The sequence below is a fragment of the Sarcophilus harrisii genome, chromosome 3 (assembly GCF_902635505.1).
Source record: "Sarcophilus harrisii chromosome 3, mSarHar1.11, whole genome shotgun sequence".
Classification (NCBI taxonomy): domain Eukaryota; kingdom Metazoa; phylum Chordata; class Mammalia; order Dasyuromorphia; family Dasyuridae; genus Sarcophilus; species Sarcophilus harrisii.
In genome coordinates this window covers 259,808,818-259,834,949 of record NC_045428.1, presented here as the reverse complement: position 1 = coordinate 259,834,949, position 26,132 = coordinate 259,808,818, and the positions used below count along the sequence as shown (strand labels likewise).

At 31.4% G+C, this 26,132-nt stretch overlaps 1 protein-coding gene across 9 annotated transcripts in view; it reads right to left on the bottom strand.

Annotated features, from left to right (window-relative positions):
* Positions 1-26,132, bottom strand: part of DMD (dystrophin) — a 2,285,006-nt gene that overhangs the window by 1,501,733 nt on the left and 757,141 nt on the right. For all 9 annotated transcript variants that reach the window (XM_031963631.1, XM_031963630.1, XM_031963635.1 and 6 more), the window contains one exon: positions 10,465-10,644. In XM_031963631.1, the coding sequence (XP_031819491.1) occupies positions 10,465-10,644 (180 nt within the window). The remainder of the gene's footprint in view (positions 1-10,464; positions 10,645-26,132) is intronic.

Here is a 26,132-nt window from a genome sequence, read left to right as displayed (position 1 = left end):
AGTAGAGGAGCAAATAAATCAGTGGGCAGTTTTCAGCCCTATCTCAGAAGGCAAACTCTGAAAACCCAGGCTGTTTCCTGAAAACAACAGGCAAGCTATTCCCTGCATACTCAAGGAGATTCCGTGCCCATTATTTGGCTCAAAGTCAAAACTCAGAGCTGCACAGGAAGCTTGGGACAATGGCCTCTTTACTTCAGGAGCACACTCAACCATAAAAGTTTTTTTCAAAAAGAGGAAATATGAAAAAAAATGAAAGAAAATGAGCAAGAAACAAAAAAAGAACCTTGATCATAGAAAGCTTTTAGGGTGACATTACACACAAAACCACAGTGAGACAAGGACAGAATGTACACAGAAGAAATCACAAAGAGTGATATGATTGGTTTCAAGCCCAAAAAGCCTTCTTGGAAGACTCATAGAAGACTTTAAAAGGCAAATAAGAAAGATAGAAGAAAAAATGAGAAAGAAAATGAGAGGTTTGCATGAGAGAGTCAACAATTTGGAAAAGGAAAGGAAAAAAGTCTGAAGAAAATAACTCCTTAAATAGAATTAACCAAATGGAAAAAAAAAGATACAAAAGCTAACTGAAGAAAATCACATATTGAAAACTATACTAGAGCAAATGGAAGCTAATGACTCTGAGAGATAGCAAGAATCAAACAAACTAAAAAGAATGAAAAAAATGGAAGAAAATGTGAAATACCTCATTAGAAAAACAGCTGACCTGGAAAATAGATCCAGAAAAGACAATTTAAAAATTATTGGCCTATTTGGAGGCCATGACCAAAAAAGAGCCTGTATAGCATTCTACAATAAATCATTAAGGAAAATTGCCCCAATATTTTAGAAACAGAAGGGGAAATACTGGTTGAAAAACTCCATCGATCACATTTGGAAAGAGATCCCATAAGAAAAACCCCAAGGAACAATCAGGATTATGCAGGTTTTAGTAGCGTTTACAATAAGGGATAGGAGGACCTGGAATACTAAATTCTAGAAGGCAAATGACCTAAAGTCAGAACAAAGCATTAACTACCCAGCAATATTCAACATCATCTTTCAGGGGAGGAGATAAAGCTTCAATGAAGTAAGAGACTTTCAATGATTTCTATTGAAAAAAAATATAACTAAATAGAAAATTTAATCTGCAAATACAAGACTCAAGAGAAGCATACAAATGTAAACAAGGAGAAAATATACATTTAAAGGTTAAACTGTTTACATTCCTAGATGGGAAAACATCTTTAGAACTGTATCTAACACTGGGACAGACAAAGGGGAGCATCACATGGACTGATCTTATGGATGTGAAGAGAATCTGATGTGATAACATCAAAGGAAAAGACATTAAGGAGTGGAACAAGGTCTGCACTGGAAAAAGAGGAAAGGGAAGGTATAATGAGACAATTAGTTAATATGAAGAGGAGCAAAAGACCTACTATGAAAGAGAGAAAAAAGGAAGGGGATGAGCACTGTCTGAAGCTTTATCTCATCAGTTTTGACTCTAAGAGAGAATAATTTAATTATTTATTTAATCCTATAAAGGAGGAAAAAGGAAAAGGGAGAGACAGGATAGAAGCTAGGGCAGAAACAATAGAGAAAAAGATCAGAAAAGGGAGAGGTATGATAAGAGATAAGATAGTGATTGGGGTAGGTGGAAAAAATGCATAACAAGAACAGGGTGGAAAAAAGAGAACAAAAGTGTATATAGGTGAGAAAATAGGATGGAGGGAAATACAGAACTAGTAATCATAACTGTGAATGTGAATGGGATGAACTCTCCCATAAAATGGAAGCAACAGCAGAGTGGATTAAAAAAACAAAATTCTATAATATGTTGTTAACAATAAACCCATTTGACACAAACTGACACATACAGAGTAAAGGTAAAAAGCTGGAACAAAATTTCTTATGCTTCAGCTGAAGTAAAAAAAAAAAACAGTGGTAGCAATTCTGATCTCAGATAAAGCAAAAGTAAAAATAGATCTTGGTCAAAGAGATAAGGAGAGAAAGAAGTACATCTTGATATAGGATACTGTGAAAATTAAGTATCAATGATACTAATTGTGTATGCACCAAGTGGTAGAGCAGACAAATTCCTAAAGAAGATTTTAAGTCAATTACAGGAAGAAATAAACAACAAATCCATTCTAAAAGGGAAGCTTAATGTTCCCCTCTCAGAATCAGACAAATATAACCACAAAAAACAAGAAAGAAATTAGAGAGATTAATAGGATTCTAGAAAACCTAGATACAATAGACTTCTAGAGAAAATTAAATAGGGACAGAAAGGTATATACCTTTTTCTTGGCAATATATGGCATTTACATAAAAAGTGACCATGTATTAGGACATAAAAACCTCACAATCAAATGTAAAAAGTCAGAAATAGCAAATGTTTCCATTTCAGACCACAATACAATAAAATTATATTCAAAAAAAGGGCCAGGGAAATATAGACTAAAAAACAATTAGAAATTAAATAATCTAATGCTAAAGAATGAGTGGGTCAAACAAAAAATCACAGAAACAATCCATAATTTCATTCAAGAGAATGACAATGATGAAATAACATACCAAAACTTATGGGATGCAGACAAAGTAGTTTTTAGGGGAAGTTTTATATTTCTAAATAGTTACATGAATAAAATAGTGAAAGAGGAGATCACTGAAATGGGCATGAAACTAAAAGCTAGAAAAAAATTAAAAATCCGCAATTAAATACTTATCAAAAACAACACCAACAAAAATCATTTGATAATCTCAATAGATGCAGACAAAGCTTTTGATAAAATATAGCATCCATACATATTGAAAACATTAGAGAGCATAGGAATAAAGGGAGCTTTCCTTAAAATAATAAGTAGCATCCCTCTAAAACCAACAGTAAATATTATTTGTAATGGAGAGAAGCTAGACACATTTCTTATAAGATCAGGTGTGAAATAAGGATACCAATTATCAACACTATTATTCAACATTGTACTAGAGAGTTGGTTTTAGCAAATAAAAAAAGAAGAAAAAATTAAATGAATTAGAATAAGCAAAGAGGAAATAAAACTCCCACTCTGCAGATGATATAATTATATACTTAGAAAATCCTAGAAAACCTACTGTAGACAAGTCACAGATTTAGCAAAGTTGTAGAATATAAAATAAACTTGAACAAATCATCATCATTTCTATATATTACTGACAAAGCCCATCAGCAAGAGATAGAAAAAGAAATTCCATTTAAAATTACTATAGACAAAATATTATATTTTGCAGTCTACTACTAAGACAAACCCAAGAATTATATGAACACAAAAAACTCTTCCCACACAAAGAAAGTCAGGTCTAAACAATTGGAAAAAATATTAGTTGTTCATGGCTGGGCTGAACTAATATAATAAAAACGACAATTCTACTTAAATTGGTCCAATTGTTCAGTGCCATGCCAATCAAACTACCAAAAAGTTATTTTATAGAACTAGAAATAATAATAATAAAATTCATCTGGAAAAATAAAAGATGAAGAATATCAAGGGAATTAATGAAAAAAAAAATACAATGTATGGTGACTTAGCAGTACCAAATCTAAAACTATACTAAAAAGAAGCAGTCATCAAAACTATTTGGTACTGGTTAAGAAATAGAGTGGTAGGTCAGTCAGTAGAATAGAATAGATACACACAACACAATAATCAAGATCTATGGTAATCTAGTATATGATAAATCCACAAACTCCAGATTCTGGAATAATAACTCATTATTTGATAAAAAATTGCTGGGAGAACTGGAAAATAATATGTTAGAAACTCTCATACCTCCTACCAAAATAAGGTGAAAATAAATACATGATTTGGGCATAAAGGCTGATACCATAAACAAATTAGGAGAGTAAGGGATAATTTGCCTCTCAGATCTTTGGAGAAGGGAAGAATTTATCACCAAAGAAGAACTAAAGAACATTTATTGGAGGTTAAATGGACAATATTGGTTACATTAAATTCAAAAGTTTTTGAACAAACAAAACTAACAGAAACAAGTTTAAAGTTAAGTAGAAAGTTGGGAAAAATCTTGATAGCCAGTATTTCTGATAAAGTTCTCATTTATAAAATATATAAAGAACTGTGTCAAATTTATAAGAATACAAGTCATTCCCCAATTGCTAAATGATCAAAGAATTTGGACAAATAATATTCAAATGACAAAATTAAAGGTATCTGTAATTATATGAAAAATGCTCTAAATCACTATTGATTAGAGAAATCCATATTAAAATTATGAAATACCACCTTGCATCTCTCAGATTGGCTAACATGACAGGAAAAAATAAGGATAAATGTTGGAAGGGATGTGGGAAAACTGGAACATTAATGTATTGTTTGTGGAATTTTGAAATGATCCAACCATTCTGGAGAGCAATCTGGAACTATGCTCAAAGGGCTATAAATCTGTGCTTACCCTTTGACCCCACAGTGCCATTACTGGGTCTGTATCCCAAGGAAATCATAAAGGAGGGAAAAGGATCCACATGTAGAAAAATGTTTGTAGCAACTCTTTTTGAGTTAGCAAAGAACTGGAAAAGGAGTGATGCCCATCAATTGGGAAATAGATGAACAAGCTATGGTTATATGAACGTAATGGGATTTTATTGTTCTATTAAAAATTGATGAACAAGGTGATTTTGGAAAGTTCTGAAAATATTTACTTGAACTAATGCTGAACAAAACAAACAAGACCAGGAATACATTGTACACAATAACAGCAAGAATGTGTGATGATCAACTATGCAAGACTTAATTATTCTCAGTGGTTCAGTGATCTAATGCAGATAGTATTTGCTTTCAGAAAAAAGAACTAAAAAGACTAAATGTAAATCAGCACATGCTATTGTTATGCCACAGTTCCCTTTTATTGTCCTGCCTCACTTTCCCTAAATTGTCCTGCTTCAGTTTCCCTGACCAGTTCTGCCTCAGTTCCTTGAATTGTTCTGCCTCAATACCCCTGGTTGCAACCCCGCCCCTCCCTGTTCCTGACCATTAGGACTGAGATAATTAGGGCTGTAGAGATCTGGCATTCCAAAATATAAGACTCCAGATGTCCTATCTCAGATACCTAATTAATATCCTTTACCTCTATCTCTCCAGACTTTCTGGATCTAGTTTGATTATCTCCTTTACTCCCAAGTTGTAAGAAATTATGGTTGTCTTCACCCCTCTCCCTGTCAGAATTGAATTGATGGTCAGTCAGTCCTTGGAAATTCCCACTGTTTACCAATGCTTGAACTCCACCCCCTTCCTTGCTACCTTGATCTTGGAGCCACATTTTCATTGGAATCTCACATTCAATGCTGATGCTGAAGCTGAAGCTAAAGCTGATGCTGAATGCTTTGAAACATCATCCCTGGGACCAAAATGGATCCTTTGGTCTTATAAAATCTCTCCCTTTCAGAAAGACAAATAAAATATTAAAAACTCTCTAATTTCTATCTTGCCTCAGTTTCTCTGGCATTACACTATGTTCACTTTGTTTTTCCTGTTTTTTCTCTCTCCCATTGTTTTTCCCTTTTGCTCTGATTTTTCCCTCCCAACAGGATTCATAAAGCAATATGTGTTAAAAAAAATAAATAAAAAAGAAAAAATAAATAAATGCAACCTAACAATGGATTTTTTAAAAAAAAGGAAGTTGATGTAATACAGTGGGATATTTATCATATTTTAAATGAATAAGAGTTTGCTAATGCAAGTCATAAGATACTTTCCCATTAATATAAGGAATTGAGGAAGAAGTACATAAAAAGATGACAAAATGCACCCCCCCAAAACACAAGACCAGAATCTCTTTAGTTTAATAACTGAAAATTAGAAAAGATTACATAGAGAAAATGTGTACCATTAAAAAAAATATTGTGACAATGTGGTAGATTAAATATTGTAATAAGATTTGGGAAGACCAGAATTCAATTTGGCCTCTGACCCAAGTGTGATTCTGGGTAAAATGTTTAACCTCCCAGTGTCCTAGGTTACTCTTGAGAACCACAATTTGAGAACATATATATTATGATTAATAGAAGCTTACTCATTTTAAGTTCCCTTACCTATGAAAGCACAAGTGTAAATAAAAAAGGAGATACACCCAGAGAGAGAGATAAAGATGCACACACTCACACACACATACACACACACACACACACACACACACACAGAGTCAAGGACAGAGAAAGAAAGACAGATACAGAGACAGTCAGAAACAGAGAGACACACAGAGAGAAACACACATATAGACACAAACACACATACACGGTGGGGGGGGGGAGGAGGGACTAAATAGTAAAATGAATTTGAGATTTTAATATAATGTCATATATATATATGTGTGTATATGCACATGGATATAAAGCCATAAGTACTGAAATCAAAGATAATATATTAAGCTCCTCAAAGTTATTTTAGATATTTTCATACAATTTATGCATGTGTACCTTTAATCAATTAATCAACCAATAAATATTTAATAAATATCTACTGCTTGACATTGTCCTAGCATATGATGATAAAAAGAAAATGAATGAATGGATGAACAAAATATCTCCTACATGCAAGGAACACATACTTAAGGAGGAGACACAACCAAGATTATTTAATTTTAAAAGAGACTTCTTATATGACAATCAGGAAAATGTTGTCTATTTTATATGAAGACAGAGCATTTGAAAACACATTTTTAATATCTAAGTTTTGATCTTAGGAAATTTAATTGTAATGCGAAACAATATTTAAAAGTAAAATTGTTCTATTTGGAATATTTTCAGTATTGACAAAAATATTAATTGAAATTTTTGTTATTTGTAAAATAAAGCTAATCAAGAAAATAGTAAAGCAATTGCATTCTAATTTTAAGTAGAATTAGGTATTATTACTTTTTTAAATTAGGATTTGTTATGGGCCAGAACTTGAAACAAGGTGTTAAGTAAGTGGAATTGAGGAGACAGTGGTTAAATGTAGTTTAGCTTTGATTTAATCCTACAACAAGTAATGATTTCCTAGTGATATAATGATTGGTGTATACTCAGTGTGGAATATATAAGGAGGAAAGCCAGAGAAGGCAGTCGGGCAGAACTAAGGAAGGCAGAGAAATGGTGGCAGGCTATCTTGGGGAAGAACACTGAAACCAATATCCGGAAGGCCTCCAGAAAACTAGCCGAACCCCAAGTAAAGGAGACAAGACTTTGAAGAGACAATAAAGGATTTGGACTTTAATACCTAGCTGCATTTGGGGTGATTACACTGAACTTAAACGAAGGCTGCTTCCAGAAGCCCCGCCAAGAAACCTGCTCCCAGAGAGATTACATTTTAGAGGAGAACATCACAAGTGTTAGTGTTTGCTTTTTTTTTTTTTTTTTTTTTTTTTTTTTTAGTAAGGCAATTTGGGTTAAGTGACTTGCTCAGGGTCACAGAGCTATAAAGTGCTAAGTGTCAGACTAGATTTGAATTCAGGTGCTCCTGACTTCAGGACTGGTGTTCTAGCCACTGTTCCATCTAGCTGCTCCATTGTAGGGTTAATGTAAGAATAGGAATACAAAATTTCCAAAGAAAAGTAACATAAGAATAAAAATATGACAAAACAGTTTTTGCCAACACATTCCAAATATCTACATTTAAGATTAAATAACCTCATCATTGGAAATGCAATAGCATTTAAAGCTGGAAGTGATGTTAAGGATAGGTCCTTTAGTATGTTCCATTTCTTTTTTGCTTATCAAACAACTGAACCTAAAAGTCATGTGACTTGCCCAAAATCTGTCTGAAGAAAAGGTGACCTTAAGACCCAATGATTGAAAATACAATGTTTGGGGTCAAGGATTGAACAGTAGAGGATAGATTTTCTGTTGTCCATCTGCAGTTGGGTTCTTTCTTTTCCTAATACTACAACTTATTTTGAATTTGCTCAATAAAAGCTTTTTAATAAAAAAACAAATTCTTGAGATTTCTGACTCTAACATAAGCATTCAAATTCTTTCAAAATGACCTTTGAAAATATTTTGTTATTTGAAGTATCCAGAGAGCTGCCAGTTTTTGAATATAGAATTGACATCACCCTTCTTGTGTGATCAGGAATTCTATCCTCAAAAAAATAATCTCAACTAATTTGAGATTTACTTCTGTGTGGTTTAACTAAAATTTCATGATGGATAATTAGGGATATAGTTTTAGTTATAATGTTAAGGAAGTAAGTTGTTTTCTAACTTTTTAAAAAAATCTTGTTATATTAATAAAATAAATGACTATTATTGTTTGTTCTGAATTATTGCACTAAATTTTAAATGTGTGGAATCCCTAATTACAACAAATAAACTAAAAAAAAACCTAATCTTTTCCTATTAATGCAAAAAAACCCCAACCAATTAACAAAAAATTGTTAAATACCTCTTAATATCAGTCCCTAGGACCTGGAAATGCAGAGACAAAACAAAGCAATCCTTGCTTTTACATAGAATGTTAGTCTCCTGATGATTGATAAGTGACAATATTCATTTTCTTAAAGCTTTTAGGATTCATAAAACACATTCATAATAAATTTTGATTTAATAAATGGATAGCAAGAACTAATATTAAATGGTAATAGGTCTAAATTATTAGAAAACACATACTTTATCCACTATAAATTTTAGGGAGGAACACTGAAAACTATTTTCTTTAAAAGACTTTTTTGACCAAAACATTGTGGAGTTTGAAAAATGAGTATCACTGGCTCCTAGTTTAACAATGTAAATATAATTGTTTTCTTTTCTTTGGCTAAATATTATTTATTTTATAGCATTTTTCTAATTTAATAAAGTTTTCATAATTAAAATATGTTTTAAGACAGTTTAAGATTCACAAAGTAGCTTCTTTAGAATAACTTTGTGAATTGTTTGGTGTATCTAGCTTCACTTTTTTTTTTTTTTTTTTTTGATATATGAGGAAACTGAGATTCAAAGAGTTGAAGGGACTTTGCTCAATGATCATATGGTTTGGAAGTGAGTCCTTGTTCTTCCTCCCTCGAAACTCAGTGGGTTTTTTCATCATATAATACCATTTAAGTAATTATATTTTATATCTCAGATAAATATGATTTCAAAATGCAGAATGTCCCAAAAGTCTCAGTAATTTTTAAGTTAATAAAGCTTACTAAAAAATAAGAATGCAAAATATTCTGAGATAAGTAGCAAAAGTGATTCTCTAAAAATATGATGACAAAATTATTCTTTTATACCACATGCTAAATATCCATGTTTAACATAAAATAACACCATCTGAGGAAATGTAGTTTTAAGTTGTTAAAGCTTAAAACTTTACTGAGGCTTTTGGTATAAACATAAAAATGATAAAGTTCTTTTAACCAAAAATAAAAATTTTAAAATCTCATCACAAGTCATAGGACATTCTTACCTTGGTTTACAATTTAAATTATCCTTCATCCTCTCTTTCTGATGCACTTGTCTCCTCTAACTACCACTCTTTCCTTCTACCCCCCACATTTCCAGAGTATTTGAGCTATTAGTTTAAGCATATTAGGTAACAATCCACATCAGAGATACATTGATTTTCTTTTGGAGTGTTAGACCTTTAGAAGAATGTTATAAGGTCAAAACAAAGTTTGTTTTCTTCAGTACCTCTGTCCCTTTCTTATCTATGCTAGGCCTATGATTTTACTAGCACCTATACTCTCATATCTTTTCGTTCTATGTGATTTTTATCCATGTGTTTCCATACATTCTCAGTAAAAGATACACCCAATATTCTAATAACGTTCAATTGTCTTCTTTTAAAGTCTTAAAGGCTCTGATAAACCTAAAATTCTGGGTGTAAATTTTATTTCTGTTACATCCACAGTGCTTAGAGTGCTGCGGCAGATGGGGATTTAAGAGTCCTGAAGTTATAGCACTGATGTTAGACTGTGATGTAATAGCCAGCTCACACCTCCTGTGCTTCCTTTTCAAATACCTAACTAATCATCACCCCTAGTAATTGGGAAGAAGGGAACTGCCAATAACTCATGTTAGTAGCCAGCTTTCCACTTCCATCTCTCTTTTCTGATACTGCTCTTTCTCAACTTCTTAACCATCTGGTGCTATGGAAAGACAAGAAAGAAATCAAAGTTCCCATCTCAAAATGACAACAAGGTTAAAAGTTAGCATTTTATTCGATCCAAAAGCATTGCTCTAAAAATAAGGGCTATAAAAATCTCTTGGATAATTTATGATAAGGCTTCTTAAGTCCTTTTACCACTCTGTTAAAGCTTATGACTCCTTTATCAGAATGATGTTTTAAAATGTATATATTAAAATACAGAATGTTCATAAGTTAAAACCACACCATGACTTTAGGGACACCCTGCACATATGATTAGAAATGCAGTTATGAAAGTAAATTTAATTCACAAGCCAGTGATTAAAAAACTATGTTCTATGGCATGATAATTATAACAACTTACCTGCACAGAACTCTTTTCAAGTTTTTGGATCAGATTATCCCAACGTTTGGCAAAGCTTTCCAGCCATGCTTCTATCTTTTGAGCTACTATCTTGTTTTTTAAAGTTGAGAGTAGATCCTGACTGAGTGAACACAACTTATCCATTGTTTGTTTCTTCATTTCTAGCTCTCCTTTTAAAATCTGTTTAAAAACAAATATTAATTAGTTTATATTAGTGCTAATAATGATTTTAATAGTATTTATATAATATATACATATATATTTCAAAGTGCTTTCACATATCTTATTTTGATTGTTAAGTATATTATGAGAAAAAAGCTTATATATCATATAAATTCTTACATATATGTAAAGATAAGCAGTGCAATAAAACAAAAGCCATATAATTAGAAGACATAGAGATAAATTCATGTTGTTGCATTTTATTACTGTGTGGCCATAAGGAAGTGACTTGATCTTCTGTGTTTTCATCTGTAAAATGAGGATAGTAATATATGTACCTTTATCCCCACTAGATTTTGGGGGAGATGATTTTAGAAAACATTAATTCACAATTTAAATGCAAATTATAGCTAGGTAATGAATCACCTAATCTGATCGCATGGAGTCAAAATTGCACTTAATCTAAGTTACAATTATGTAAACTATGATCATTTGTTCCAGGAAAATGTAAACATGCAGTGCAAAATCAAATAATGCAACCACTTCAGAGGATCCATCATTTGCACTAATCAAAAAACTGGCTGTAACATTACAAATATAGTTACCACAATGGCTATTTGAATAATTATCTCCTACTGCTGATGTTATAGTGGAATTGAATGGAAAATAATTTATTAAGTGCCATTGTATTCTAAGCCCTGTGCTCATAAGACAATAATACTATGAAACAAAAGTAAATGGTTAAAGCAAACCTAGGCTTTCAGTGTGCTTTAGTATTCCCCGAGAGAAATTTAGTATTTCTCTCATCACACACTTTCTATAGCCCTTCAAACTATGGAGATAAATAGCATTGACCCACCTTGTTGACAAACAACAGAAAGTTTAATTAATCTAAAGTAAATGTATTGAGAAATTTTGTTTCCTTACCACATTCCATACTAAGCTATTTCCTTGTATCTTTTGCAGACACCAAGAATGCAGCCTTATTATTATTATCTACATTATGATAGTTATTCTAGATCTCTCCTTTTTCCTTCGTCTATGTTAACTGGGGATATAATCAAATTATGAGGGTAATAAATATGTCCCCCATCCCACTCAACTATCACTACTAGTCCAGAAAAAAACAATGTTCATCTTCTTTTACAGACTTGAAGTTGAACAAAAAGGATTGACTTGTATTGGTAGGAGTTCCCTCACTAGGGGTTTCTCATTCTAATGAAATCATAGGTCCAGGTCCAGTCCCTAGATTATCATCATTGTCCTACCTATTGTGTGCTGTGTGGAAAAGAAATGACAATTCAACAAAAATGTCAGACTTTTTATAATAATAAATGTGGCAGTGACACAAAAAAGTTGTTAAGGAATCACCTCATATTTGTTCTAGTAGTAACTCAACTTGACACAGACCTACATCGGTAAGCATTAAGGTATAATTCAGAAATGAACTCTATTGTCAATGATGATTTCCTTCAAGGTTTAGGCTAAATATCAACTCAACTATTAGAGGACCTTCTTGGTGACTTCTTTGTCTTCAAAATAATGTATTTTTATATTGTATATATTTTGTTTTCATTTATCTGTGGACTCATTGTTCACAACTAGTATATGGTAAGTCCTTGATGGAAGAGACTTTTGAATTCATGTCTTAGTAGCTCCATTGTCTAATACTATGTATGACATTGTAAAAATTTCAATGCTTATTGTTGCTTCTTGGATTTAGCTTTCATTCAGAAACTGCTTTGTTTGTCTCCACTTTTTGATGAATTCTTGTTCCTTAAAATATATCTTAAACATTATAACTTGCAAAATGTGTTCCTTTTGGTCTTGAACTTCTTTTCATAATGTTTTTATTAAATATATGAGATATTTCCCTACTCTTCTTTCCCAACCAGAGAACAGACAACCTAGATTTCTACAATTAAGGCTGTCTTAAATCCAAATGAAAATATTGGGCATATATGAAACTAGGAGAGGCATTATTAGTATTATTAGTATATTAACTTATTCTTTAGCTCAACACATTTTTTCTATTTCATAAATATTAAAAGCATTCCCAAATAAAAATGTATAGACAAAAGTCTTCCACATTTTACTCTATACATGTTAAAGAAAGTGGTTAAAAACAATCAACTGTGTTACATTAGAAGATAATATAAATTACTTAAACTTCATATTTAATTAACTGAGGATACTTTAGAAAGAAGAAAAAATGCCACTATATGTTATAATCAGGCTTAGGGAAAATTATCACATTGCTAATTTGGGTGCAAAGTAGCAGTGTTTAAGCAGTTTTTCTTATATAACCTTTTAACTAATTGGATCCCCAGAGCTTTAATAAAAAATAAAACTAATGCTTACACGTACATATATACACATATCTATATGCACCTAAGAACTTAATTTCACAGATACATGTATACACACACACACATATATATAAATAAATCATTTGAGAAATATTACAGAAAATTAACCTATATGTTAATTTAGTCCACAAAAAAGATGATATTCTCAAGGTAAAATCCACAATAGCACATCCAGATCCCAAGCTCTTGGATGAACATAGTTAAGGCATGATACTTTCTCTACTTAACTACTATGAAATTAATTCATTCACAAATTCAAATGACATGCATTATTCTTCAATAATCTCACAATATTATGAATGTACCTGCAGCATAGACCATGAAAGATAATATAGTTCATGTGGAATTATCCTTTTGTGTTCACAAGATTGTTTTCCTTAGCAGTTCTATTATTGATCCTATTATTCCCTCTGGTTCCTCATGAGAAAAATCCCTTTTCAACGGTACAGTTACTCGCCTAGTCATTATTATCCCACCAGAAGGACAAAAAACAATATTGGTCACTGAAATTTATTACACCCACTTTCACTCCATTATCTTTCAATATTTACCAGTACTACTAAACCAGAAGTGGGGGAAACACAGAATCTCTTCTTCCCATCCAGAAGGATGTGTGTTGAGGTATGAGAAAAGAGAAACTTAAAGGTTATTAGAAATATTATCTCAAATTAAATTATGTGGTCATAGATGAAAAAGAAAAACTAGTGTTATATTGTATATAACTATGTGTGTGATAGAAGATGGTGACAGATGGCAACTGTTTTGGGTCTTGTATTGTGACATATTTTAATGAACATTAAATTCTTATTCACTGCCTTAGTCAGCAGGAAATTTTTACCTCAAATTCTGGACCAGCTGTCAAGTTCTGTTAATTAGCTTAAACAATCAAGTGGCAAGACTTATATAAAACATTTTCACTTTGTTCATAAGTAAGGTAACAACTTAAATTTGATCTACATTGAGAAATTATTGAAACATTACTAGTAGAGAATTTTAAAGTTACTACTGAAAAAATAAAGATCATTCACTCTCAGTTCCATCTTCTAACTCTGTTCCATCCCTCAACATCTTTATACATCACTCCTCCTTCTGTGTTCCTTTGCTCTAGTCTCAAAGGGAAAGATAATCCTCCTCCTTGACAAGTCAAGCACCACTATTCATGACTTTGATCCTATTCTTTCCCACCTATTTGGGAATTTGTTCCTTTGATCATGCTCACTTCACCAAATTTTCATTCTTTTCTAATTCACTAGATCTAAGGATCCTCAATCTACAGATTAGTGTATCCTTTAGCCTTCAGCAAATCCTGATACTCCTCTAACTTGTCATCCACTATCTCTTCTCCATTACCAAACCAAATATCTACAAAGAGTTCTTAAAACATTTTCCTCAAACATTTCTCTATACTTACCTAGTCTTCCCTGCTCTGTATCTTTTATCTCTACCTCTATACTGAACCTGTTCTTAACAGTTCCATTGAGCTTTTATAGCAAATCTTCTCTCAGTCTGTTTTGGCCTTTTGGCATCTTTTGACATCACTAACCAGACTCTGATCCTAAATATTCTCTCTTCTTTTTAAATTTATTTTAGTTCCTTCTTAGTTCTCTTTCTGTCTTTCTGACCACTTTTCAGTCTTCTCTGTTGTGTCATTATCTAAACTCTTTCCCTAATGGAAGCTCTTTTCCAAATTTGTCTTAAGCTTCCTGTTAATTTTTTCCTATTCTGTCTTTTGGTACTGTTATTAGCTCCCAAGGTAGTAATTACCATGTCTAGGTAGATGACTTCTAAATCTGTATATCCAGTTCTAATCTCTCTTGTGAACTTTAATCCTGCATTACCAAATCCCTGAAGAACAGGCTTAATTATTCAGTTTAATCATATCCACAGACATCTGCAGAAACTCACCACCTATAGGAAACACTTTTTCCATCATTCATACTCAATACATCTTTCACAACTATGAAAATATTTTGTAAAGTATGCATTTCTCTGCTTCATTATTTATAAATAATCAAAGCTATAAAACTACTCTATTGTTATCTATTTAAAGTAATCTTGTAGTTTGAGATATACATGGGAAACAACTTTTGGAGAACTTTTAAGAGAGTATTTTGTTGTAGCCATTCAAAAGAAAATAGTTACTAAACATAATTAGGTCATTTTTCAATCTTTTAATTCACTGTGTGATTGTGAAGTTGTACACTGCTACAGAATTTATGAAAGTCTTCCTTTTTCCTCTTCAGAGATTAATCAAGTTTTCATAAAGTAAAAGTCTGCCCATGTAACTCTCACTCAATAAGCTCCAGAATTCTCTACCACCTCCAGGATCAAATACAAAATTTTCTATTTGACTTTCAAAGTCTTTTATAATTAACCTCTAAAATACTCTCCAATTTTCTTATACCTTACTTTCTGAAACATGCTATTTGATCCAGCTATATTGGTCTCCTAGTTGCATGATCCTGATATTCACTCTCTTAACTCAAGGTATTTTCTTTAGAAATCCTTGGAATTTTTCTGTTTCACCTCTGCCTACAGATTTCCCTAACTGCCTTTAAATTTCAACCTCTATAGGAAGCCTTTTCCAACATCTTTTAATTCTAGTGATTCCCCATCCTATTTTTCTGTACACACACACACACACACACACGCACACATGCATGCAGGCATGCACACACACAGATACTAACTTATATATGTATGTGTGTATATGTGTGTGTAGAGGAGAGAAACACAGAGAGTGGCAGAGGGACAGAGACAGAGACAGGCAGAGACACACAGAAACAGAGGGAAAAGATAGAGAGACAGAGAAAGACAGAGAGACAGGGAGAGAGAGAAAGTCTTTTGCTCATTTTTTATATCCCCATCTTTTTATATATAATGTCTGACTTATACTAGGCAATTACTAGATATCTATTGCTAGTTTGAAAGTTATATAAAGTATATATATATATATATATTCTCTTAAAATGTAAAAATATGTAAATAAATATCTAGATCATTTGTTTTTAATTTTTAAGTCTTTTTATCAATAAAAGTGAGGCTTGAGACTTTTAAAAAGATTATAATAAGTTCTCTTTTGAAGATAAGTATCAAACAAATTGTATATTCAAAACCGTGTTACTTCCTGACCTCTTTTGTGTATATTTTGCTTAGTCTGGGTAGTTTTTTTTCCCGTTTCTTTTATTCACTGACTTTTCTACTTTCTAATAAATGAATACAAGCAATTCCATTTTTTAACCTTTTTGTTATTCTCTTTCTATGTCATTTTTAAATTCTCAGAGCATAATTTTGCTTGATTGGACTCTCTTCAAGTCTTCATTAATCTTTTTTCTTTTGAGTCTACTGCTCCTTGCTTTTCTGCAAAATGATGCTGCCTGTAATCTTTCACTATTCTTCTCTGTAAAATATTACAAATTATTTTATATTTCAAATTAGAATTGTGTTTGGTTGCCATCTTTCTACTTGACAAAGAGATCTAGAGTTTTGCTAGCTGGGAGAAGTATTTAGGTTGATTGGTCTATATATTACGGCAAATGATTTAATTTATATAATTTTTTTGGGGGGGGGGAATTGTTATAATCAAACAGCCTATACTTTCATTCAATGGATTTTTTGAAGTAATTTAATATCAAAATTTAAATCTATTTCATTTAGTGGATCTTAGTATATATTAGTATAGATAGTATAGATTTTTCCTATTTTCTAATCCACTTCAACAGATTTTCTGCATATGCTTAAGTTATTTTCATGAGGATCTTTTTTTTTTTGCAAAAATTTATCAAAAGCACTAAAATACAAAACAATCTAGAGTCCTATGAAAAGATATTTCTGTTTCCTTAAGACATCTAAAAATGTCTCTATCATCTGTTCTGTTTGTTTCTCCAAATAGAATCTATGAGTCATTCTTTTATTCAGCTGCAAGTTTCATTTTCCTTTTAATGTTACTGACATGATATAAGTTGGCACAAATTGGAGAAATAAGACCAAGTTTGGAACTGATAGTTTCAAATCCTGATTTTGTACCTTATTAAAAATTCCTGTCTTAGGGGCAGAGCTAAGATGGCAGAGAGTAGACAGGTCTTTGTCTAAATTCTTCCTGCCTTCTCTCAGATCTACACCAGATCCAGCCTTTGAACAGGTTTTGGAGTAACAAAACTCACAAATATTTGGAGTATAGCAGATTTTCAGCAGAAGGTATTTTGGAATAACTTCAGGAAAGGTCTGTCTCAATTGAGCATGAGTAAACAAGGGAGGTAGACCAGTGCAGGCACAGTGCTGGGATCTAGGGTAGGAGTGGTTTCCACATGAGAATCAACTGGGAGGCTCTTAGCCAAAATACAATAGCATTGGCTATTCTATCCTAGTTCAGAAACCATGGATCACCAGACTAGTTGTGAGACCTCCAATGTAACTACAGAAGGCAAATAATGATCCCCTAGATCCTAGCATAACCCATGGGTCTTGGCCAAGCTCACCCAGTACAAAAAGGAAGTCAGCAGCACTGGCCCCAGGGCAGCATGAAGCCATTGTAGCCTATAGAGGAAGCTTGGAACAATCTGTCCTTTGCCCTAAAAGCAGACCTCAACTTTCACAAATGAGTAAAAATGCAAAAAGATTCTGACCATAGTTGGCTTTTATGGAGGCAGGGAAGAATAGATCTCAAACTCTGAGGATACTAAAGGAGAAACATCTCCAGATGAAGCCTCAAAGGGTGATATGAGTGGTCTCCCTATCACAAGACTCTTTTGAAAGAATTCAAAAAGCATCTTAAAAGAAATTTAGAAGGAAAATGGGGAAAGAAAATGAGAGTGTGTAGGAGAGTTTGGAAAAGCAAGGACAGAAATTATCTGCCTTAAAAAGAGTCTTAAAAATAGATTTAGTAAATTGGAAAAAGAAAACAACTCCTTGAAAAACAGAAAATGTGAAATGGAAAAAAAAATCCAATGAATAAAATAACTCATTTAAAAGTTCAAATGGCCAAATGCAAAAGAGGATAAAACATCTAACTGAAGAAAATAGTTCACTAAAAATTAGAATTGAACAAATGAAAATTAATGACTCAATGAGACATCAACAATTCTTGTCTTAATAATTCACTTTGATTCAATGTGCATATAAGAAGTACTTAATAAAAACCTATCATATATCTACCTATGTGCTTATCTTCACATATATACTGGTCTTCTTTTCAAATAGAAAATTAAGAATAAAGAGAATGAATGAGTAACTCTCCAGTTTCAAGATATGAATCAATATCTATAGTATTCCTCCATTCTACTTTCCTTACCAAAATGGCTTAGGAAAGCTTTGCCCTAAAGGGTATCAAAATAAGGGCTTAAATGGTCTAGAGTGCAACAAAGGTTCAAGCTGGTATAAACTTATTTTAATTTCCTGGTGACCGTCAGTTCTATTGGCAGGGTTTCCTGGTCACCAAGGATATTAAAAAAAAAAAATCACACTCATGGGGATTCAATGCTTTTGAACTTAGACAACAGAAGACCATGAAAGTCACATACTATTCCTGTGATTATATTGGACTTCCAAATGGAAAATACAGGGATTGTGTCTACTCAAGCTAGTGGCTACTGTACCCTTGTTATATACTTTTGCTGTATTAGAGTTAAATCTCTATTTGCTAAATATTCAATGGCTTAATGGTATCTTATTTAATCATACATCAAAACTGAACTAATAGGGTATTAGTATCAGGACAATTTTTAACCTAGTAACTACTTATTCTACAAAAGGAAATTTGACATAGAGAATGGAGAGGAAGGTAGTATAGTATTTAATAAGACACATTCTTAAATTTAGTATGGATTATCAACAATCAACAAAACAATCAATCACACTCTGATTTGTAACCTTTGCTAACTAAAAACTCATATAGAAAATTTAGCATTGTCTTTTGTGAGCTGGCTTGCCTTGGCTTTAGCATACCTCTGAGATCACACTGTTAGAGAATTTATTTTTCACTATTTTCCCCAATTATATGTAAAATGGATTTTTAACATTCCTTTTTTTTTAAATGAGTTCCAAATTCTATTGCTCTCTTCCAACTCCTTTTCTTGAGAAGGCAAGCAATTTAATATAGATTATACACATGTAGTCATGCAAAATATTTTTCTATCTTGACTGTGTTGCAAAAGAAAAGACACAAATAAAAGAAGTTTAAAAAATGATGTTCTAATAAGCACTAAGAGAACATCCATTCTTTCTCTGGAGGTCAATAGAATTTTTCAACATGAATCCTTCAAAATTGTCTTGAATCATTGTATTGCTGAGAATAACTAACTCATTTATCATTGATCACCATACAGTATTGCTGTTAATGTGCACAGTGTTCTCTTGGTTCTTCTCACTTCACTTTGCATTGGTTCATAAAATTATTCCCAGGATTTTCTGAAATTGTCTGTTCATTATTTCTTATAGCATAATAGTATTTCATCACAATTATATACCACAACTTGTTCAGTCATTCTTCAGTTGATGGGCATCCCCTTAATTTCCAATTCCTTAACCTTTAAAAGCTGCTTTAAATATTTTTGTACATATAGGTTTTTTTCTTTTTTTTCTTTGATCTCTTTGGGATACAGAACTAATATTGATAGTCCTAAGTCAAAGGCTATATATGTATTTATAACATTTTGGGCATTCTTCCAATTTGCTTTCCAAAATGGTTGAATTAGTATACAATTCTACCAACAGTGAATTGATATATAATTTGTTCACCTTCCACCCAACAGTTGTCATTTTATTTTTCTGTCATATTAAACAATCTGATAGGCTTCACATAAGACCTTGGAGTTGTTTTAATATATCTTTACCAAAATAATGGTGATTTAGAATATTTTTTTCATCTTATGACAAATGACTAGTTTTTTCCTTCTGAAAACTCCCTGTTCATATCATATGATCACTTATAAACTAGGAAATGCCTTGTATCCTTATAAATTTGACTCAGTTCTCTATATAGTTAAGAAATGAGGAATTTATAGGGAAACTCATTATAAATCTCACCCCACCTCCCAATTTCCTGCTTTCCTCCTAATCTTGACTGTAATGCCGTATATCTTAAGTACCCTGTGAATCTTTAGATTGAGACATCTCTTATGATATTTTCCTTTCTCTCTTTTATCATCAAGATAGTCATATAATGCTATGTGGCTGGAGGTTTTAAACAGCTTTCAAACCCAGGCTGTCACTATTCTCTTTTCAAATTCTTGATCAACTTACTAACCCAATAAAGCCAAATTAGATGCTCATTTCCAAATTATAAAGGTAATTCAAATAATATTACTCATATTGAGTTACCTGACAAAAAAGTTTTTGGTGTGTGTGTGTGCGTACAAGTATGAAGATAAAAGTTATATCTAGACTCATGGCAAGAATTATGAGATGCATTTAATTAATTGTAAGTATGTTAATACTATCCATATCCAAAGAACTGAAGAAGTTTAGATTCAGAGCAAAGCATTTTTTTTACTTTTCTTTTTCCTGTTTTTTAAATTTAAATTTAAATTGAAAATGTTGAGATTATTTTTACATATAATTGTGAGAAAACAAAATATTAGATATAAACTTAGTGTCCTAGGTACTGCTCTAAGATTACAAGTTAAAAGGCAAGAACCAATCTGCATGCTTAGTGGGAATTTCATCATTTAGAGTTCCACATTCTGGATAGTGAAATCATAGCTTTAGTCCAAAAAATAACATCTTAGAATAAATTATTCTAATAATAAATAAATGGGAAAACTTTCTGAATAAACAACTCAACAAACTCATTTTTTAGAAAAACATAAATGCAGAAGTGAAAACAATAGCAGATACTTGAACTAAAAAAAATTCATAGGTGAGACTAAAATCATGAAGGTTAAGTCACAGATTGAACTCAAGCTTATAACAAATTTTAAGGGCAGGGAAGAGAACCTTTTTATATGTGAAAAGAAGCACGACTGTATGAAATGGATAAAAGATGATAACAACTGATATTCAATTTTCAAAGTGAAAAATGTTTCCAGACTGCAAAGGATAGAATAAAAAAATGGTAAATAAGAAACTGAAACCCAAGACAAGTGATATGACAAAGTTACAATTCAGAGGGAAACACATCTAGCCATTCCCTTTGCTATCCCATCCCAAACAAAGCTCTTTCTTTGAGAATAAATCTGTGTAATATTTTTTTTATCTTTACACTAAAATAACAAAAAATTCCATGTTTATTGAATTTGCTCATATAATCAAGACATGGTCTAAACTCTCTCCAGCTGAAGTTCTCTATCACTCCTTTTGTGAAGCTAAAATAAGCCATAGACAATTACATTTTGCTTTGCATTTTCCCCAGTTGAAAGTGAGATAAAGTTATAAATTTCAAAGAATTCCTCTGTGAACTACTGAAACAATTATCCTAGCAGCCAATTTTTCTGTTAAATGTAAAAATCTTTTGAGAAGTTAACATGAATATATCTAAGAATAAAAAAAAAAAGTATTCAGCATTTTTTTTTTAAATAAAAATGTGGATCCAAATTTGGCTAGAGATGTTGGTCAAGTATTAATTGACTGATTTTGGCAAGCTCAGTTAATTGACTTTAAAAATAATTTATGGTTATCTATATATACATAAGTGTTCAATCATGTTTTGATTAGTTGTTACCTAAATCTGAATGTTCTTTCTATATACTATTGGAGCATAAATTAGAGTGAGATTTTAAGGCCACTGTTCCTATTTCTTTTTTTCTCAATAATATTTTAATTTTTCAAGAATATATGAAGATAGTTTTCAGTATTCATTTTTGTAAGACTTCATATTTCAAATTTCCCCCTCCCTCCCCAAGATAGTAAATAATCTGATTTAGATTATTCATGTGCAATCCTTTTAAACATATTTCTATATTTATCATATTGTACAAGAAATGTCAGGCCAAAGGGGAAAAAATGAAAAAAGAAAAAGCAGAGTAGCAAAAATAAAAAATGAAAATACTATGCTTCGATCCAAATTCAGTCTTTATAGCTCTCTCTTTGAATGCAGAAGCCACTTTCCATGCCAAATCTATTGGAATTGTATTGGATTACCACATAGCTAAGAAGACCCAAGTCTATCAAAGTTGGTCTTCATATAATCTTGTTGTTACTGTGTACAAGGTTCAACTGGTTATGCTCACTTAACTCAGCATCAATCCATGTATGTTTTTCCAGGTTTTTCAAAAATCTGCCTGCACATCATTTCTTACAGAACAATAATATTTGATTACCTTCATATACCATAATTTATTTAGCCATTCTCCAATTCATGGCCATACATTCTTTGGTATTACAAAAAGAGCTGCTATAAACATTTATATATATATATATATATATGAGTCCTTTTTCTTCTTTTATGATCTCTTTGAGATACACTCACAGTAATGATATTGAGAGATCAAAGTTTTAAAGTCCTTTGGGCACAGTTCCAAATTGTTCTCTAAAATGGTTAGATCAGTTCACAACTCTACCAACAATGCATTAGTGTCACAGTTTTCCCATATTTCCTCCAATATTTATCATTATCTTTTTCTCTCATTTTAGCCAATCTGAGAAGTGTGAAGTTGGTACTACAGAGTTACCTTAATTTACATTTTTCTAATCAATAATGATTTAGAGCATTTATTCATATGACTATTGATGACTTTAATTTCAGTATCTGGAAATTATCTGTTCATATCATTTAATGATTTATCAATTGGGGAATGATTTGTAATTTTAAAAATCTGACACAGTTCTTTATATATTTTAGAAATGAGGGCATTATAAGAACACTGGCTGCAAAAATTTTTCCTAGTGTTCTATTTTCTTTTAGATGTTGTTTGTGTTGGTACTATTTCTGCAAAACCTTTTAAATTTAGTGTAATCAAAGTTGTCAATTTTGCATGCCATAATGTTTTCTAGTGCTTCTTTGGTCACAATTTCTCTTTTCTCCAAAACCCATTAAGTAAACTATCTTTTGCTCTCCTAATTTTCTATCATTTTAGACTCATGTACCCATTTGGGTCTTATTTTGGTACGGGGTATGAGCTGTAGGTCTATCCCAAGATTCTGATATTATATTTTCCAGATTTCCCAGAAATATTTGTGAAATAGTGTTCTTATCCCAGAAACTGGAATTTTGGGATTTATCTAATACTAGATCACTATAGTCATTGATTATTGTGTCACATGTTTCTACCTTATTCCACTGATCCACCACTCTTATTTCTTAGTGAGTTCCAAATGGTGTTGATCACTACTACTGTATAATACAGTTTTAGAACTGGAGTTGTAAGTTTATTATCTACTGTATTTTTTTTTCCTTCATTGATTCCCTTGATAGTCTTATTCTTCTGTTCTTCCAGATGAATTTTGCTATTATTTTTTTTAACTCTATAAAATATTTTTTTTTTTGGCAATTTGGTTAGTGTGGCACTGAAATTTATACCAATTTAGGCAAAATTGTCATTTTTATAATATTAACTCAGCCTACCTATGAGCAATTGATATTTTTCCAATTGTTTGATCTGAATTTATTTGTGTAAGAAATGTTTTGCAATTGCATTCATATAATTCTTGGGTTTGTTCTGGGATGTAGACCCCCACCTATTTTATTTTGTCTAGTATAATTTTAAATGGAATTTCTCTTTCTATCTCTTACTGATGGAGTTTGTCAATAACATATAGAAATGCTTATGATTTGTGTGAGTTTATTTTATATCTTGCAACTTTGCTAAAGGTGTGAATTATTTCCAGTAGATTATTGGCTGATTTTCTAGGATTCTCTAAGTATATCATCCTATTATCTGAAAATAGTGATAATTTCATTTTCTCATTTTCTATTCTAATTCCTTTAATTTCTTTTTCTTTTTTTATTACTAAAGCCAATATTTGCAGTATGATATTGAATAATAGTGCTAATAATGGTCATTCTTGTTTCACTTCTGATCTTATTGGGAAGGTGTCCAGCTTCTCTCCATTATACATAATGCTTCTAATAGTTTTAGATAACTACTGCTTATTATTTTAAGGAAAGCTGCTTTTATCCCTATGCTCTCTAGTATTTTTAATAATAATGAGTTCAGTATTGTGTCAAAAGCTTTTTCTGCATCTATTGAGATAATCTTATGATTTGCTAGTTCTATTATTGATATGGTCAATTATGGCAACAGTTTTCTTGACATTGAACCTGTCTTTCATTCCTGGTATATATCCCACTTGGTCATAGTGTATTTTCCTGCTAATAAGTTGTTGTATTCATTTTGCTATATTTTATTTGAAATTTTTGCATCAATATTCATTAGAAAAATTGGCCTGTAATTTTCTTTCTCTGTTTTGGCTCTTCCTCATTTAGGCATCAGGCACATATTGAGGTCATAGATTGAATTTGGCAGAACTCCTTTACCTATTTTTCTAAGTAGTTAACATGGTATTGGAATCAATTGTTTTCTTAAATGTTTGGTAGAATTCACTTGAAAATCCATCTGTCCCTGGAGATTTTTTATAAGGAACTTTATTGATGGCTTGTTCAATTTCTTTTTTTCTAAAATGAGACTATTTAAGTATTTTATATCTGTTCTGTTAATCTGAGCAATTTCATAATTTTTGTAATTTTTTTGTAATTATTCATCTATTTTAATTAGATTATCAGATTTGCTGGCATACATTTGGACAAACCAGCAATTATTGCTTTAATTTTTTTTTCATTGCTGGTAAATTCACCCTTCTAATTTTTGATACTGGTAATTTGTTTTTTCTCTTTCCTTTTTTTAAAAAGTACAATAACCAAAGGTTTATCTATTTTTGTGGGTTTTTTCATAAAACAAACTCTTAGTTTTATTAATTAATTCAATAGTTTTTTTAGTTTCAATTTTATTAATCTCTCCCTTGAGTTTTAGAATTTCTAACTGGGTATTTAATTGAGGGTTTTTTATTTATTTCTTTTCTAGTTTTATTTTTTAGTTGCACACTCAATTAATTGATTTTCTCTTTTTCTATTGTACTCATATAACTATTTAGATGTAAAATTTCCCCTAATATCTGCTTTGGCTGTGTCCCATAGGTTTTGGTATGTTTTTCTCATTATAATCATTCTTTTAAATGAAAATGTTGATTATTTCTATGATTTGATGTTTGACCCACTAAATCTTTAGAATTAGATTATTTAATTTCCAATTGGTTGTTAGTCTATCTTTGCCTGGCCCTTTTACTGAATAAAATTTTTATTGCACAGTGAGCTGGAAAGAAAGTATTTACTATTTCTGTCTTTCAGCTTTTGATTGTGAAGTTTTAACACCCTAATATATGGTCAATTTTTTTTTTTTGTAAGTGCCATATACTGCTGAGAAAAAGATGTATTCTTTTTTGTCCCTATTCAATTTTCTCTAGAGTTCTATCATATCTAAGTTTTCTAGCATTCTTATAACCTCCCTTTTTTTTTTCTTGTTTATTTTGTGATTAGATTTACCTAATTCAGAGAGGAGAACATTGAGGTCCCTTAACTTCTCTAAGAATTTGGATGCTCTAGCACTTGATGCATATGTATTTAGTGTAGATACTACTTAATTGTCTATGGCACCCTTTAACAAAATGTAGTTTCTTTCCTTATCTCTTTTAATTAGATCTATTTTTCTTTTACTTTACCTGAGATCAGAACTGCTACCCCTGATTTTATGCTTTGGCCAAAACATAATAAATTCTGCTCCAGCCTTTTATTGTTACTCTGTGTGTATGTTTCACATGGTTTCTTGTAAACAACAAATTGTAAAATTCTGTTTTTTAAATCCATTCTGTTATTCTCTTTTGTTTTATGGGAGAATTCATCCCATTCACATTCACAGTTAAGATTACTATCTGTGTATTTTCCTCCATGCTATTTTGTCCCCTGTATATACTTTAAAAATTAATAACTTTTTATTTTTAAAATATGTACAAAGATAGTTATCAAAATTAACCCCTGCAAAACCTTGTGTTCCAATTTTTTCCCCCTTCTTCTCCCTACTCTCCTAGACAATAAGCAATCCAATATAGGTTAAACCTGTACAATTATTCTAAAGATATTTTTACATTTATCATGATGCACAAGAAAAATCAGATCAAGAAGAAAAAAAAATGAGGAAGAAAAAAAAACAA